Raw genomic sequence first — 15,637 nt, 5'->3', positions numbered from 1 at the left:
TTTCAAGACAACTGTTTTCTAAGACAACTTAGGTTACTATCCTTCAAAGGTTTGAAACATTGCCTATTGCATAACTTTTAAAGCCTCTCTGTCTTCTTTTCTGTTATGTTCTGTGTTTTTATCTGATATATTGTTCTCTGTTTCTTTTTAGAGTTGCTATGGTGAGATTCTTCAACTCACCAAATGTTTTGCAAGGTTTCCAAATGCATACTCGCACTCTTCGTCTCTTCCCACGACCGGTGGTGGCCTTCCAGGCAAATTCTTTTCTTGCCTCTAGGCCGAAGCAAACACCTTTTGCAGATAAGCTTTCCAGAACACAGGCAGTAGAATACTTTGGAGAATGGTCACTCAATCCTACTAACTATGCTTTCCAAAGAATTCATAACAGTAAGTTTCAGTCTCGTCTTTCCTGCACTTGGACATAATGCAGGAACTTAAAAAGCAAAGAGATTCTAGGGAAGGACTTAATTTTGTACCGTATCGTTCCTGATGGGGAGGGAAATTCAGTTCAAAGAATATTTTTCTATTTTTATGTGTATACTAATGTTTCTACCAAGTTAGCTCTGCTGTTTGCCACTCCTTCAATTAATTTTAGCTTTTGTCTTGTTTGATTACAGAGAAGTCTTGTAGGCTCCTTAGAGTAGAGACTGTCCTTTTCTTTGTGCAAGAGTCAGTAAAGTTTCACTGTGAATGAAACCTTTGACACCAACAAATTAGTTCAATTAATGCTCTCCTTGTATTTTGTGCAGACATGTTTGACCCAGCCCTGATTGGTGACAAACCCAAGTGGTATGCTCACCAGCTGCAGCCGATCCACTATCGAGTCTATGACAGTAATTCACAGCTGGCTGAAGCACTGAATATCCCAGCAGAGAAAGAAACAGATTCTGATCCCACTGATGACAGGTTAGTAGGGAACATGGCCCTAGAACACATGATAATTACTTCAAATTGCTGAACCTATCTTCCTACTTCATGTTTGCAGCCTTTTCCTGTAGCTTGCCAGGTTGCTGTTTAATTTCTTCTGTCTGGGCAGAGTACTGACACTGAAGTAAATTTTTGCACTGCTCTGTTATCACAACAAACCTCTTAACCCTTTGTTGTCATTTAAAGTGGTTCTCCATAAGTATTTTCCTGTTTTCTTTTGCTACCTCTGTGCCACTTGACATTTGGCATTTCCTCACACCCTAAGATTTTTTTTCTTCCATGCTGTTCCTTCTTTAGTTATTTCTATTGCAGTACTACAAATACTCCCACCCATCCTACCACTCTTTCAAATCTCTATTCCCTGCCCACAGTTATGCAAAGCTTGTTAGTACTACTCACTGCCTGCGACCTCCTTGTGGGTTCAGTAAAATGAAAGGAAACTTTTTTGTTATAGTAGGTTTTGGCCATATTTCCTGGAGTTTTGTGTCTAGTTTCATTATCCTTCATTCCCTCCTAGTCCGTGAGATATTTCAGGCTTGGACTTGCACATATTTTACATTCTACACAGCACCAGTGGTGCTAACAGAGTGGCTTTTATCATTAGTGCAAAAAGGAAATGCTTTTATTTGTGATTTCCTATTCTCTTGAAGTTGGCCTACATAAACACATACGTATTTTGTGAATTAATGCACCATTCTCTGCTCACTTATACATGGCCTCATTAACTCTGCTAAGAGGCTTTAAATCCCATCTCTCTTCATGTACCTGAAAGTTATATTTTATGCTCTGACCTTTCATAAAGCTGACTTGTGAAATTTGCTTGTAGATATTATAATACGAGATTTATCCATGAAGACAGTGGCAATTCACATCTTTAAAATGTCAGGCCCTGCTGTTGCTTTTATGCTGCCACTCATCTCTCTTTCTCACCTGTTGTGGCAGCGGCAGTGACAGTGTCGACTATGACGACTCAAGTTCCTCCTACTCCTCCCTTGGTGATTTTGTCAGTGAGATGATGAAATGTGACATTAATGGTGATACCCCAAGTGAGTAACTTTGAGCTTTACTTTCACGAGGTCCACATGGGTTCCCTTTCATCATTCATCTGCACTTTGGGAAAAATGCTTCCCCTAAGTCCCTGAATCAGAACAAGGTATTGTTCCATTGAGGTCTTGCTCTGAGGTAGAAGTGTGTTCTATACTCCTTCAGTATCCAGGGGTAGGCTGAAAAAGGACATTTCTCTTGCTTAGAAACAATGCCCTACAAAGGACACTGTGGGGAGGAAGAACAGAAATAGGTGCTGCTGAACAAAAGTGTCTCACTAGATCTGGAACCAACTTGCTGTTTCCAGTAAATACTGTGCAATATGGGTAGCAGAGTGTGAGCTGTTTTCTGCCCCTGCATATCGGTTCTCAGTCCTGGCTTTAGTGTATCACTCTGTCCTAACGGAGACAAAAAAATGCATTCTCTGTGGCTTGTATGGAAGCTGCATAAACTCTCACTTTCTTCAATAAAAATCTAGGAGTGCCAAAACATTTCTTATGTCCCAAGGACAAGAGGTAAATAATCATAAGCTGCAACAAAAGAAGCTCTGCTTGGACATAAGGAAAAGAAGTTCATGCTTATTTTAGTTAAACGGGTTCCCAGGATCACCGTACAATGTCAAGCCTTGAAAACTTTCAAAACTCAGTGGGACAAAGCCCTGAGAAACCTACTTTAATTTTGAGGTTAACCTCTGCTTTGAGCAGAGAGTTGGAATAGGTTACCTCCAAAAGCCCCTTTACAACCTAAATTTTTGTGCAAGTTTATTCTGGTGAGCAGTACTCATCTACTAGGGATCTTTAGTTAGTTGGACAAAAGGCTGAGGAAAAAAGTGTTGTTTAATGAAAAATAATATGTTTGCAGATGTTGACCCCCTGACTCATGCAGCCCTTGGTGATGCTAGTGAAGTGGAATTTGATGATTTTCAAGAATATTCAGGGGATATGGATGAACAGACCATGGACAGTGAGAACTCCCAGGAGACCAACCAGCCTCGTTCAAGTTCCAGTACTACAGCCAGTAGCAGCCCCAGCACTGTCATCCATGGAGCAAATCATGTGTGTACTGAGATGAGTTCAGCCTCAAGATCAACGTATTAGGAGATAAAGAATGGGAGAATGCACATGGTTCTTTCTGAGAAGGGCAAAAGCTAATAGGACTGTGAAACCATGCACAGATTAAATTGCATGCTCTCCCTGGACTTCTGAGGAAGGTGGAGTTTGCTGGTACCCTCTTGTGCTGGGATAGACCATTCCTGTACAAAAAGTTCCAATGCATTGAAAAATGCAGCACTAGCAGAGAGAAATGGTCCAAATTGTGACTACAGGAATTCCTTTTACAGAGTCTGGAAAGACCTGATGTGTTTAGAGGAACAGAGTGGTGTGGGGAAACTTATGAATCTGTGGTTGGTTGAGAAGAATGGGAATTACTTGCATAACTACCAAACATGGTAATGGAAAACCATTATCTTGAGCTAACATTACTATTAAGATCTGGTTTACAGGGGACTAGGTCCTGAGAACAATGCACAAATACTGCAGTATATATAAAGTCTTAGGTTAGAGGCACAGATAGTGGGGATGGGGGGGAGCCAGTAGCAAGCATCAGAGACTGTGCAAACTTCCCAGTTTGAAATAATTGTTCTTGTCCTGCCCTTCAGTTGTATGTAATGCAAACTAGCGAACAGATCAATGATTTGACTGGTCCACAGGAGGCAGCAGACTCGGCAGAAATAGAAGAGAAGTTGGCTGCTGGATTTTCAAACCACCTCCCTTCCTTGCCACTGCAACCAGGCTTTCCCAAGATAAGCTTGGATCGTCGTGAGAGTGACATCGCAGCTGGCAGCATGAGCTCCTCAGAAGGGGTGGTGAGGAAGCGAGAGTATGACAATCCATACTTTGAACCTCAGTATGGTTTTCCTACGGAGGATGAAGATGATGAGCAGGAAGAGAGCTACACCCCAAGATTTGACCAGAATCTCAATGGAAGCAGGTGAGTCCTTGTCTCCTGCCATTCTGTACAGCACTTCTGGCTTTTCTGTCTGCTTCATGTAGTTTAACATTCATTCAAGTGTCTTTTGCACCTGAAATGTGTTGTTGATCACTCTCATCTAGTATTGAAATGCTGTCAACCCTTCTGGTTTGAGTAAAAGCACTTGCTCAGTTCCCTCAGTTCCTTGCTTTTATGAAAGCGGTAGGAGCTATGAGAATTATCAGTTCTTTCTAGAACATTCTAGCAGAAATCTACTGATTTCTGAAAACCACTGAGCAATTTTTTTTTTGTGTGAAGCTTTGTCTTTTGGGGGAAAGATAGTATAGTGATTGATGACAATGGATTTTCTTGTTATTGCTTTCAAAACAGAACCTTTTCACCCCCAAATCCACCAATGCCTTTTTGTACACAAGTTTTCAGCATACCCTGGAAGGCAATAAAAACCTGAATGTAAAGATGTTCAGTTATCTCATTTTTTCTTTCCCTTGTTTTTTCTTTTCTTTCCCAAGAGGTACAGGTAGTGTAGTGGAAACTGGGGGGGAATGAGACCAACATCAGTCTCCCACAGTCATACAATGTGCTGTTTTGGGATGGGAGGGGGAAATGCTAATAATCGTTGTACTTAATTTCTTTAAAGGTCTCAGAAGTTACTCCGGCCAAACAGTTTAAAACTGGCCAATGATTCTGATGCAGATTCAGATTCCAGGGCCAGCTCCCCAAACTCTACTGTCTCCAACAACAGCAGTGAAGGTTTTGGGGGCATCATGTCTTTTGCAAGTAGGTACAAGTGCATTCATTAAACCAGTTTTATTTATTATATTAGAGCTTACAGAGAGATGGAATAGAGGGATTGCTAGTTAAGAGAATGACTTGGTTTCCAAATTGTTATCAACTCCCCAGAAGTCATGTGGGGAGCCACAGGACCTATTTATCTTACACTACTGACAACTGCTGCTTTATGATTTTTTCATAAAGTAAGTAAGAAGGACTTTGTTTATGTAGTTAGCCCCTTGAGCTGTGTGGCACTTTAGGGCACAGATGAGAAATTCTTTCAGTTTCATTCAAAGAAAGCATCATGCTGATACAAAAATCTTACAGTGGTATACCTTCCATGCTGCCACATTGTGTATTTAGATGCCAAATTCAATTTCTTGACCGTGCTCACCTACTTTCAATTATATTTTAATAAAAAACCCTACAGACATGGAAAACTAATTTAGGATTTCTTAGTAAGAAGACATGGCTAGTTGAGTCTTGCACTATAGTGGGGAGCAGTGAAAGAAGTTTGCAGCAGTGGGGAAAATATATTGGATGTTCTGGTAAAATGATTGTTACTAAAATAAGGCTGCAAAAAAACAAAAAGAAGGGACCAAAGCAAATTGAAATAGTACGCTGACATTTTAAATAAATAACTTGAAGTGTTAATGAGCTCCATGATCTAAATATGATGCTTTCAGGCTGTCTAGAGGCTTAACCAGATGGTGATAACATTATCAAGTTCTTAAGATTTGTCTGTACCAGGTAGAACGTATGTTTTTTCCTAATAAATGAAAAACTTCTATTTCAAAAAGCATGGTTTTGTGACAGATTTACAGTGTTTCACAAGATGCAGTGCACAGTCCTCACTTCAGAGGTACAGGTTTGGAGATGTGTCACCCTTTTTTCTCATGTGGCCCAGTCATTCCTTTGCCCCCAAAAAGAGGATCAAACTAGAAGATACAGCTAAAGTGATGTTATCTGTTTAAGTGCAGGAAGACAGGTGGACATTGCTGTTACATTTAAGACTCAAAGATCCAACAGCAATTATTGTGAGCAAACTTATGTTTTTGTACAGTTTAGAATAATCTGGTTATAGATTTTGGTTGCAATGTAAATGAGATCATGTTATGCTTGTGAGACTTTTGGGTAATAAAGAACAACTTAATCATTAAGGATCTGGAATAAGATGGTGAATTACAGAAAATTGTGTGTGTGCAGTGAGCACTAGGCATTTAATTTTTTTCTTCTTCTGTCTTAGGCAGCTTGTACAGAAACCACAGCACAAGTTTCAGTTTGTCCAACTTAGCCCTACCAACGAAAGTTGGGAGAGACAAGAATACTCCTTTTCCCAGCCTGAAAGGTAACCATTTTTCCCTTTGTCTTCTACAGCCTTTACTTGTAGCCTGTTCTTGTGATTTGGAAGTCTGAGGTCTTACCTCTAACAGGAATCCTGGGGGTGATGCATTTTCATTGTTTGGGTAGTACCTGTCTTAAGGATCAAGACAGTAAATTGTCTTGATATTTCTCAGTCAGTCTTCTTCCTAAAAATTGGGCTGTGTTGGGATGGGAGAGTGTCTGGTCTAGCCTGAGTTAACAGATACATTATGAATGTTGGTTTTGTTTTGTATTTTGTTTTAAGTACTTAGTGTAAAGAATGGGAACCAAGATGTAGGTCCTACTTTTGTGCTGCCACTATCTTCATGACTAGCCTTAGGTAATTTATTAGAGCAATGATGCGGCCTTTGTAAGTGGGGATAATGCCATCCTCCCATGGAGACTGCAGTTTATGTGAGTTTCCGAAGTGTTTGTAGTCTTTTGAGATCACTAAATAGAAAATCAAATTATAACCATACTTCAGCTCTCTCAGAGTGAAGATCAATCCCTAGCACATGTGCACAATCTTTTCATTAGAACATCTCCTGTTTGTCTGCAGTATCAATAGTTAATATGTCTGAATGGGCGCTAGAGAAATGACCCTTGTACCATGGGAAGTTAGAAAGCCTGGTCACCCTGGTACCAGCTGTAATAACACAAGATGACTGAGCATGTGCTGGTGTCTTAGTGCTGAGACCTTTTCAGATGCTAAACTGGGGAGAGATTTTATTTTGCCTTTTGAGTTATTCTGTCTGATTAGAGCGTACTGCTTTTGTTTTAATATGTTGATTTTTTTCATTTATTTTTTCCTCCTCATCACTTTTATCGGTAAAGATTACTTTAATCTGGAATTGGGAAGGGATGTGGATGAAGGTTGGTATGATATTTTGCTGACCTTTGACCTTGTAGAAACAAAGACCAAAAGCTGGATTTTGTGTTTCTGCTTTGGACTTTGTTTTTGAGACAAGTAATCATTCCCTATATGTAAAATGAGGAGTAACAGGACTGGTAGGGTGAAAACACTAGCAGAGACTCTGCACAGCTGTTTTTGTCAGCCTTTTACCAGTTGGTTATGTTTTCATGTCCAGTTGTGCTGGATAAGAAACATGCTTCATGTTGGGGTTATTTCCTTGAGTACTCTTAATGACTGATTCCATGCATTGGAAGAAAACAGTGATGGGGTTTGCCATTCCACGTTCATGCTTTGTGCCTCATCTTCTGCACTTTGATGTTCTTTTCTTGACTATTTTAATCCTGTAAGGCCTTTGAAGTTACTATGCAGATATGAGGATGGGATTTCCGTGGAGTAGCTCAGTCTCTTTTATGCATGTGCAAGTGTGTGTGTGTGTGTGTGTGTGTGTGTTTGTGTGTGTGTGTGTTTGTGTTCATTTACATGTGCATGCTGTCTCACTGGGATTCCCACTGGGCACTTTAGTGGTTTTTAAATGCTTTTGTCTTTATTGTACAGATATAAAATTGCTGCATTGTTCTTGCCAAGTGTGTGTTTCTAACTGTAATGGGAAATGATGCTGGGACTCCATCTCATTGCTGCTGTTTGACCACTTTCCATCCTCCTTTTTAATTTTTATTTCACGCGCATCCATTAATATTTTTTCTTCGGTGATGCAGATGTTTTTCATAGTGCTATTCAAACACAATACGTGCAGCGATGTTCTTGAAGATGCAATACACTGATTTCACAATACCAAATTTCAAGTCAAGCACTATCTCTTAAGTTATTCTGGCCCTTGTGGTCTTGGGCTTTCAAGCATCCTTCCTGCTCTAGTCTCATCTGGGTTTTGTTTTGAGGGAGGGCTGGGAAGAAGCTGGTAGCTGGATTCATTTGATGCTGACAGTGGGGTGTGTAGATATCGTAGTACACTACTAATTGTATATTTTGTGTCCCAGTATTTGGGTTAAATACTATAATGGAGATTATTACTGAAGCTGGCCCAGTAAGCAATGAAGGTGGGTTCCCTACAGCATGAGCTGTGCATGACGTAACAGTTTCCAGCATTCCCTATGCCTGACTTTGGGCTACCTTTCTCGCTGGGTAACCAGTACCACATGATCTATACTAGTCACCCTCAATGCATTATGCTTTTACATATAGTGACTAATTTGAAGATGGTTCTTGTTGTGGAACTGCATGCAGAGCAGCCAGAACTTTTCCTGCCTCTCACCTCCTGCTCCCATTACCATCTTCTCTTTTTCTCTCTGCATTACTCCCATTACTGTTTTCTGCCGATGTGTGATGCTAGAATTTGATATATGCTGCTGCTTTTTTGGAGTTTCCATTTTGTTTAAGTCTGTTACCTGTGATTCAAATAGGTGTGTTAGCCAACTTTAGCACTGCTTGTTACTGTCCCAGGATCAGAATGTTTTCCTCCCACCCATTTCTCTCATCCTGTTTCCTCTTCTCTTTAGGAAATAGACGAGCTCTTGTGGATCAAAAATCTTCAGTCATAAAGCACAGCCCAACAGTGAAGAGGGAATCTCCATCGCCTCAGGGACGAACTAGCAATTCCAGGTAATATTGCTAGTTTGAGTGTAATATTGTTTTTTGAGTGTACAGTGTAGTTAGAGTGGCCTCATACTTAACCAATGTTTTCTCAGAAGTCTAGGTGTTGAAAACTAAGCACTTTTCTGTGGCCCTAGACCTGGACATATTATTGTCTGGGAAGATTCCGTATGGATGGTCTTACAGTTAATAGCGTTTCAAAACGTATCCTCTTTCTGTCTGAGATCCAAATTTTTCTAGGTTCCTACTTTAACTCAGTAGTTATTCTTTGTAACTGACTGTGTTCTTGACAAGGTGATCTAGCCAGCAGAGTTTTAACGCACCACACGGGGGATCAACTGAGTCAAATGAAGCAGTTTGATTCCATGAATTCGTGTGACATGATTTTCTCAGCCTTGGGAAGGAACTCAGAATAGTGCAAGGAAACGTTACTTGACCTGTGCCTGTGCTTTCTCCTCCTATTCTTATGTAGCAGTCACAGGTAGAGTGAAATTTACTGTGAGCTACTGGGTTTGGGAGACAAGTGTTATGAGCAGGTTCTTTAAAATTATTAGAGATGCTTCTGCCCAAATTAAGATGCAAATGAGACCATATACTAAAGTCAGTAGTACAGATTTTTATTCAACAGTAAATGTGAGGTAGAGATAGAAAGAAATAGGGAAAAGAGAGAAAGGGGGAGAGAATGTGACCAAAAGACATTAAGTAAAAAAAAAGTCACCATTTCATGGATTCCAATGGAATCCCTTTGATCTCTTCTTGTGTTCTTCTGGGTGATGAGAGTGCCAGCCTTGTTGAAGTGATGATTGCAGTTTGGATCCATTGAGGGAAACCCAGGGTTGGGAGGGAAAAAGCCAGTGGTGGTGAAGGAAGAAGTTAATGATGCCCAGGGTAGAAAGGAAAGTCCTATGTCTTAAGCAAAGTTCCTGCCGTCTTTTATTGGGCTTAGGTGAGGTGGGAATGCCTCTGGTACCTCCCCTGGGGCAGGGAGTTTTACAACGGACATAATGCTGGAACATTTCAGGAGTCTTTGACACCTTTTAAGATGTTACAGCTGCCTGTTACATCAGCACAAGTGAGTCAATTATGGCCCATCAGCAGAGAGGAGTGTCTTCAGGCTGTGTGTGAATTGTTCTGGTGCTTCCCCAGAGGGGAGTTATCACAGCTGAGTCATTTGTGTAAGGACAAAGAAACACTACCCTGCCTAGCCGGATTTGCCTCTCCCGATCTTGTTTAACAGTCAGCTTGTAGGCTGAGGTGTTAGATGTGCATGCCCTCAGCACCTGGGTGGTTACTTTATGCATTGTCAGTTTGCACCTTGACTGAGCCATTAGCATCTCAGTCTTTTACACTTCTGGATACATTCTGCTCCTGGGATAATTGGGCAATAGTACTATTTTTATTGTGTCTCAAATTCTGTCGTAGTCCAAATTAGTGGGCATATTTGGGGAGGGGCAGGCTTTGGTGAGCAGTTGCTTCTTTGCACAGTTTGCTACAGTGGCCAAAAGCCTTTTCATGATTTTAACAATGTTTAAGCCATAAACCATTTCAGTGGTATTTCTCTATGTGTCCTGGCCATATCTGTCTTCCCATTGAAGCCAAAGTAAGCAGAGGGTTAACTTTTCCTTGCTTTCTCTTAAATCTCTCAGTGAGAACCAGCAGTTCCTGAAGGAGGTGGTACACAATGTTCTTGATGGGCAGGGTGTTGGCTGGCTGAATATGAAGAGAGTCCGACGTCTGCTGGAGAGTGAGCAGCTCCGTGTCTTTGTACTAAGCAAGCTGAATCGCACCATCCAGTCAGAAGAAGATGCTCGACAGGATGTCATACAGGACGTGGTCAGTGCTGAACTCAGCAGGGTCCTCACACTCAGTCTCTGCTGAGGCTCAATTTGTACGAAGTTTTTGTTCATTGCCTTCTAAAAGCTGATGTTGCAGCAGTTTTGGAATTTAAGTTATTGAATTGCTTTCTCGCTTCTGAAATAGAAACACTAATGGGATTTTCATTGCAGGAGATCAGCCGCAAGGTTTATAAAGGCATGCTGGACTTGCTGAAGTGCACAGTCTTAAGCTTGGAGCATTCATATGCAAATGCTGGCCTGGGAGGCATGGCCAGTGTTTTTGGCCTGCTAGAGATAGCACATACTCACTATTATAATAAAGGTAAGAAGAGTGTTTATGAGAATACTGTGTTTATGAACCGAACAAGATCCTTATTGTGAAGGTAGCTGTGTTGTACCTTCTGATATTTCAGGGGTTTTACAACACTTTCAAAATGGTGAGAATTGTACCATTGTTACTGAAGCCTTACAAAGCTTGAAGCATGTTTCTTCTTTTTTACACACATTTAACTGGACCAGTGCAAAATAATGGCCATACTTATATTTGATTGAAAATGGGAACTGCAGTGAAATACAAAACCTGGAACTTTTACAGGTGAAGTGGAAATTCTGAGAGTGGGGACCTTCAGCTAAAACTGTCACTGTCTTGGAAAATTGTTGCAGGCAACCTGAATAGGGAGGGAGATATTTGTAAGGTGGAACCCTATGAGACTTATATCTTACCAACCACCTTGCATTACACAATTCTTATACAACCAAGAACTCTTGAAGAGGAAAGTCTGAAAATATCTCTTTATTTTTCATCTTTTTCTTAAGAATATGATTCTTAATGCAAAGTAAGAAAATGCATGCATAAGGAAAATAGCAAAAGATGACAAAAAGCTACATCTCTGCTTAATGTCTGCTTAATATCTGACTTGGTTATAATCTCAAATGATAAAAGTTATTTATTTCATTGTTGCAGAGGAGTAGCATCTACTGAATCCCTTATACTTGGTGTTCAGGGATTTTTTTATGAGTTAGCTTAGATATGCCCTGTGGCTTACAAGTTTTCATTTCCAATCATTTTTAGGGTGCTGAGGAATGTAATAAAGGCTGGGCTAGTGGAACACTCCTGAATGTGGGGAGTAGGTTGATTTTGGTAATTACAAGCCTTTTAGTCTGACACTGATTCTAAGCAAATTTAGAATGGCTGATGTAAAACTCAATGGTAGTAAAAGAGTAAAGACCAGATAACATAATTTGATAGTAAGTAGACTTTACCCAGTAAATTAATTGAGGTCGCAATAGACAAAAATTGATGCAAACTTTTAAAGCCGTGATATGTCTCATTATTGCATAGCATCTTAATTTATAGTCAAATTTTAACTGTTTCATATGTTTTACCTTGTTTTCAATTAGTTGATCTAGTTATTTAAGGAGATGTTTTATAGAGATTAGCATTTATCTTAGAGTTGTTTAACATCTAGTAATAAACTAGTAATCCTGAAATTGTTTGGTTTGCATATGATGCATACTGTGTTGCTGATAGCAGAATCTTTGATCTACTGAACAAAGGTATCACAAGGTCTAGTGATATGACAGATTTAGATATTAGGGTAAGAAGTTTTGACTGTTAGACTCGTCAGCAATTGGAACAGTTTGTGCAGGATTGAAGGAGGCTCTTTATGGAAAACCTGATTTTAATTATTATATTCTGAAGGTGTTGCTGTAATTCAGACTGTGAGGTTTGATACAGAGAAATAATCCAAACTACCTGTTGGGACGTAGGGTTATAGGAAGTCTTGGAGAAGGATGGAAGAGCTATAGCTGATAGGTTCTTTTTGTTTTTTTCCTAACTGGTTTCATTTAGTGTTACCCATGAAAATGATTGTATTGGTCACCTTTGCACTGTGAGAGGAGCTTACTTATATTCTGTAAGTGGTATTCTTGGCAGTTTAGGCAGAGTTGTTTAATTTTTCACAACTTGGCAGAGGAGATGGTACAGTTAATGTGTCAGGTTTCAAGTATACAGGAATGAGATATTTGAGTACCCTAAAACAGCATTCTGGCTTTCTCCTCTACTGTTTCCACCAATGTGTCAGGCTGTCAGCAAGCCATGTTGACCTAGGGGAACAAATGTGGCACTGAGCTGTTTCAGTGCCAGGCTTAATGATTTAGGTGAGACCATCTGTCTCATCTTTCTTTTCCCACTCTCATTTCCTTTTTCCTTATGTTTCTTTCTATCCATCTATCTATTTATTTATTTATTTTCTCTCAACACTGTTCTTTTCTTTAAAGAACCAGAAAAGAGAAAACGAAGTCCAACAGATGGATCTGTCACTCCAGTTGGCAAGGATCCTGGATCATCCCCAAGAGTGGAGCCAAAACCTGCGATGCAGCTGCCGGTACCTCAGATAATGCCAAAGCCACCAAGCCCTGCAGGCAAAGGGCCAAGGGAGTTTGACACAAGAAGTCTAAAGGAAGAAAATTTTATTGCTTCCATTGGTGTGTATTGAGATTCATGTCAAGTGCAGGAGGGAATTCTATTTTGGCATTAGGTTCTATTTGCATTCTCTCCATTTTAACACACTACATTGCTGCTGTAACATGCTTCATTTACACCTTGGATCACAAGAAACAATCATATGTGTCTTCACTCTACTCTGGGTTAAACTATCCACTGCAGTTTTCTCCCAGAAGCTTTCTAATCTTAATTGTTTCTGAATTTCATTACACTTTAAACAGCTTTATTTTTTGCTCTGTGATTGCTGTTTTCAAGCAACAGGAAATGGCAAAAGGGAAACAGGGATAGCAGGACTTCAGAAAGGGCAACCGTGGAAGGGAAACATGGAAACATGTAATAAATGTTTCTTATAATTGCTGGCTACCTGTGAATTATCTAGATCATATCCTGATAGAAATGGGACCCAGAATATGCTGATTGTTAACAATAAAATTTCCAAAAGAAGTTTAGTTGTAGTGTTAACAGTTTCAGTGAACAGGACTGATGGATTTTCCTTCCATGCAGTACCAAATAGAACACATATCTGTCTAAACAGCATCTGCTAGGCTGGTTGCTAGAAATTTTCCTGCCTTAATTTCTTAGCTGATATAGCTTTTCTCTATGTCTTGGGAAAAAGTTAAAGGTAGACTTTAAACTGTTTCCTCTAAAAAGTGCTTTACAGGTTTTTTGGTGGAGGAGAAAAAAAATATTTTGGTTGATCCAGCATGCTGTCGGTTGTAAACATGAGAAAAGTAGCCTCAACATATGAGAAAATTTTTGTCAACTGCAAAAATATGTTAAATTTTAGCCATTGCTTCTTGCAGCTGGTTTAAAATAACATTTTAATGGAGTCATTGTATGAAAGAATAATCTTCTGAAAGTGTGCTACTGTGAGGCCTATACCTGTAGTATGTGGTATAAGATAAGGGAATGTGTATATTGAGCAGTTATGTGGCAGGAGTGCAAACATTCAGTCTTATACCCGCATAATAGCTGCAGGCTAAATACTGTTGAGCCCTTCTGAACTGATACTGAATCCCTCTGACTTGATTTGCTTTCTTGTTTAAAGAGGTAATCTATGGAGGCAGTTGCTCAGAAACTAGTCTTGCTCTCTCTTTGAAAATCTATCATAAAGCTGAAAGAGATTCAGATTCAGATTTCTGGTATTTCAGTTAGTTGTTTGGTTTGTGCTGGATACTTCATTACTTTTCTGTAGGGTAAAAAAAGGAAATTTGCCTCTGACACAACTAAGAATAAATCAGGCACTAGGCCAGTGTTCTTTTAAAGAATGAAAAGAGAACTTTTGATTGGATTGCTAAGACTGCTTCTTTCCCTTAGATGAAATTAAAGCCTCATAGAAATGGAAATCATAAAGATCAGACAGTCCGTGTTTGTGAAGCATTGTGAGGAGTAATTTTCAAAAGAAGAGCTACTTAATATGTCATGTTAACTACTGTTGCCAGAATATTAGCCTTAAACAATTCACGGTCTTCGAGGGCAGGCAAAGGTACATTTTTATTGGTGGTTCTGATGCTCTGAAGATTTCCACTTGTCTTCTATGGAGCCAAGTTACAAGAAGGATGTGATTTTACCAAACCTGATCAAAGTTCTAAAGACTTTAATGTTTTTTCTGAAGCCTTTTTTTCTAACTGCTTTTGTCTTTCACCAGAACTGATATGCAAGTTAGTCTTTAGGATGTTGCTGTAAAAATAATGTGGTGTCCATGTTCATTTGACTCATGTGATCTAGAAGTAAAGAGAATTTCTCTTGTGTTGCAGGAAGATAATTTAAAACTGCTTGGCTATTATACTTCCTTTATGTTCTGTCATGAAGGCTTCAGAATAAGACAACTTTGGATATACAGGATTTGAGTTAGTCATGGCTAGGCTGAAATTCCTTCTGCAGTGAAATGCAGATATTCTCATTCAAATTAATTTATTTAGGGATGAAGTATCTGGTAAACATTTACATGTTGCTGAAATAACAAAGTATTTGTAAGTAGTTCAATTTAAACATGAGAAAAAATGTTCTTGTGTGAAGATGCTCCAACACTGGAATAGGTTGCATGGAAAGGTTGTGGATTATCCATCTTTGGAGATAGTTAATACCTGACTGGACATGGTCCTGCGGCAGCCAGCTTTAGTCAACCCTACTTTGAGCAGGAAGGTTTGACTAGATGGTCTCCAGAGGACCCTTTGAACTTCAGCAGTTACTTGATTCTGTGAAGTTTGGAAGGTACTTACAGCCTCAGGTTGCAGATATGTAAATAAAACTTTTGATGAATCTGTTGGTATTGTATAGATGAAATACAAGTTAGGCTGCTAACCTTTTGACCTAGATGCAAGAGGAAATACTACAATGAGAAGTCTTCAGAATGATAGAGTTAAAATAATGTACAACACTGTTTGCAGTAGCCATATGAGAAGCGTATGTTAGTGTGGTGATTAAACTAAATCTCTGAGATCTAAAGGTGTGATAGCTGAATCTGTATGGATTTTTGTACTACGGGAACAATGGCCAGGAGGTTCAGAGTTTTCCAGGGGTCAGGGTGGATATATTCTTCCTTGATCCCCTTTTCTTGTTCACTTTTCAGGAAGTTTATGGGTTTTTGTGTACTTCTGATGTTCTCTTGCAACAGAGCATTCAAAATTCTTATTTCTGAGGTGAACTGGGAGAGATTTTTACCAGCTTAGGCTTGATCTT

The 15,637-nt window shown here is 39.6% G+C and overlaps 1 protein-coding gene across 50 annotated transcripts in view; it reads left to right on the top strand.

The window, feature by feature from the left end:
* MADD (MAP kinase activating death domain) overlaps positions 1-15,637 on the top strand; it is a 72,471-nt gene that overhangs the window by 24,704 nt on the left and 32,130 nt on the right. For 12 of the 50 annotated variants that reach the window (XM_032689875.1, XM_032689881.1, XM_032689874.1 and 9 more), the window contains 11 exons: positions 152-387; positions 750-906; positions 1,870-1,973; positions 2,833-3,026; positions 3,680-3,960; positions 4,598-4,737; positions 5,978-6,079; positions 8,521-8,623; positions 10,261-10,447; positions 10,621-10,771; positions 12,730-12,936. In XM_032689875.1, the coding sequence (XP_032545766.1) occupies positions 152-387; positions 750-906; positions 1,870-1,973; positions 2,833-3,026; positions 3,680-3,960; positions 4,598-4,737; positions 5,978-6,079; positions 8,521-8,623; positions 10,261-10,447; positions 10,621-10,771; positions 12,730-12,936 (1,862 nt within the window). Of the gene's footprint in view, positions 1-151; positions 388-749; positions 907-1,866; positions 1,974-2,832; positions 3,027-3,628; positions 3,961-4,597; positions 4,738-5,977; positions 6,080-6,927; positions 6,967-8,001; positions 8,062-8,520; positions 8,624-10,260; positions 10,448-10,620; positions 10,772-12,729; positions 12,937-15,637 lie in introns of all 50 variants that reach the window. The other 38 variants (XM_032689838.1, XM_032689851.1, XM_032689837.1 and 35 more) reach the window with 10 other exon arrangements.

This window comes from Chiroxiphia lanceolata, chromosome 6 (genome assembly GCF_009829145.1).
Source record: "Chiroxiphia lanceolata isolate bChiLan1 chromosome 6, bChiLan1.pri, whole genome shotgun sequence".
Classification (NCBI taxonomy): Eukaryota; Metazoa; Chordata; class Aves; order Passeriformes; family Pipridae; genus Chiroxiphia; species Chiroxiphia lanceolata.
The sequence above is the reverse complement of the archived record's forward strand: the minus strand, read 5'-3'. Positions and strand labels throughout refer to the sequence as shown.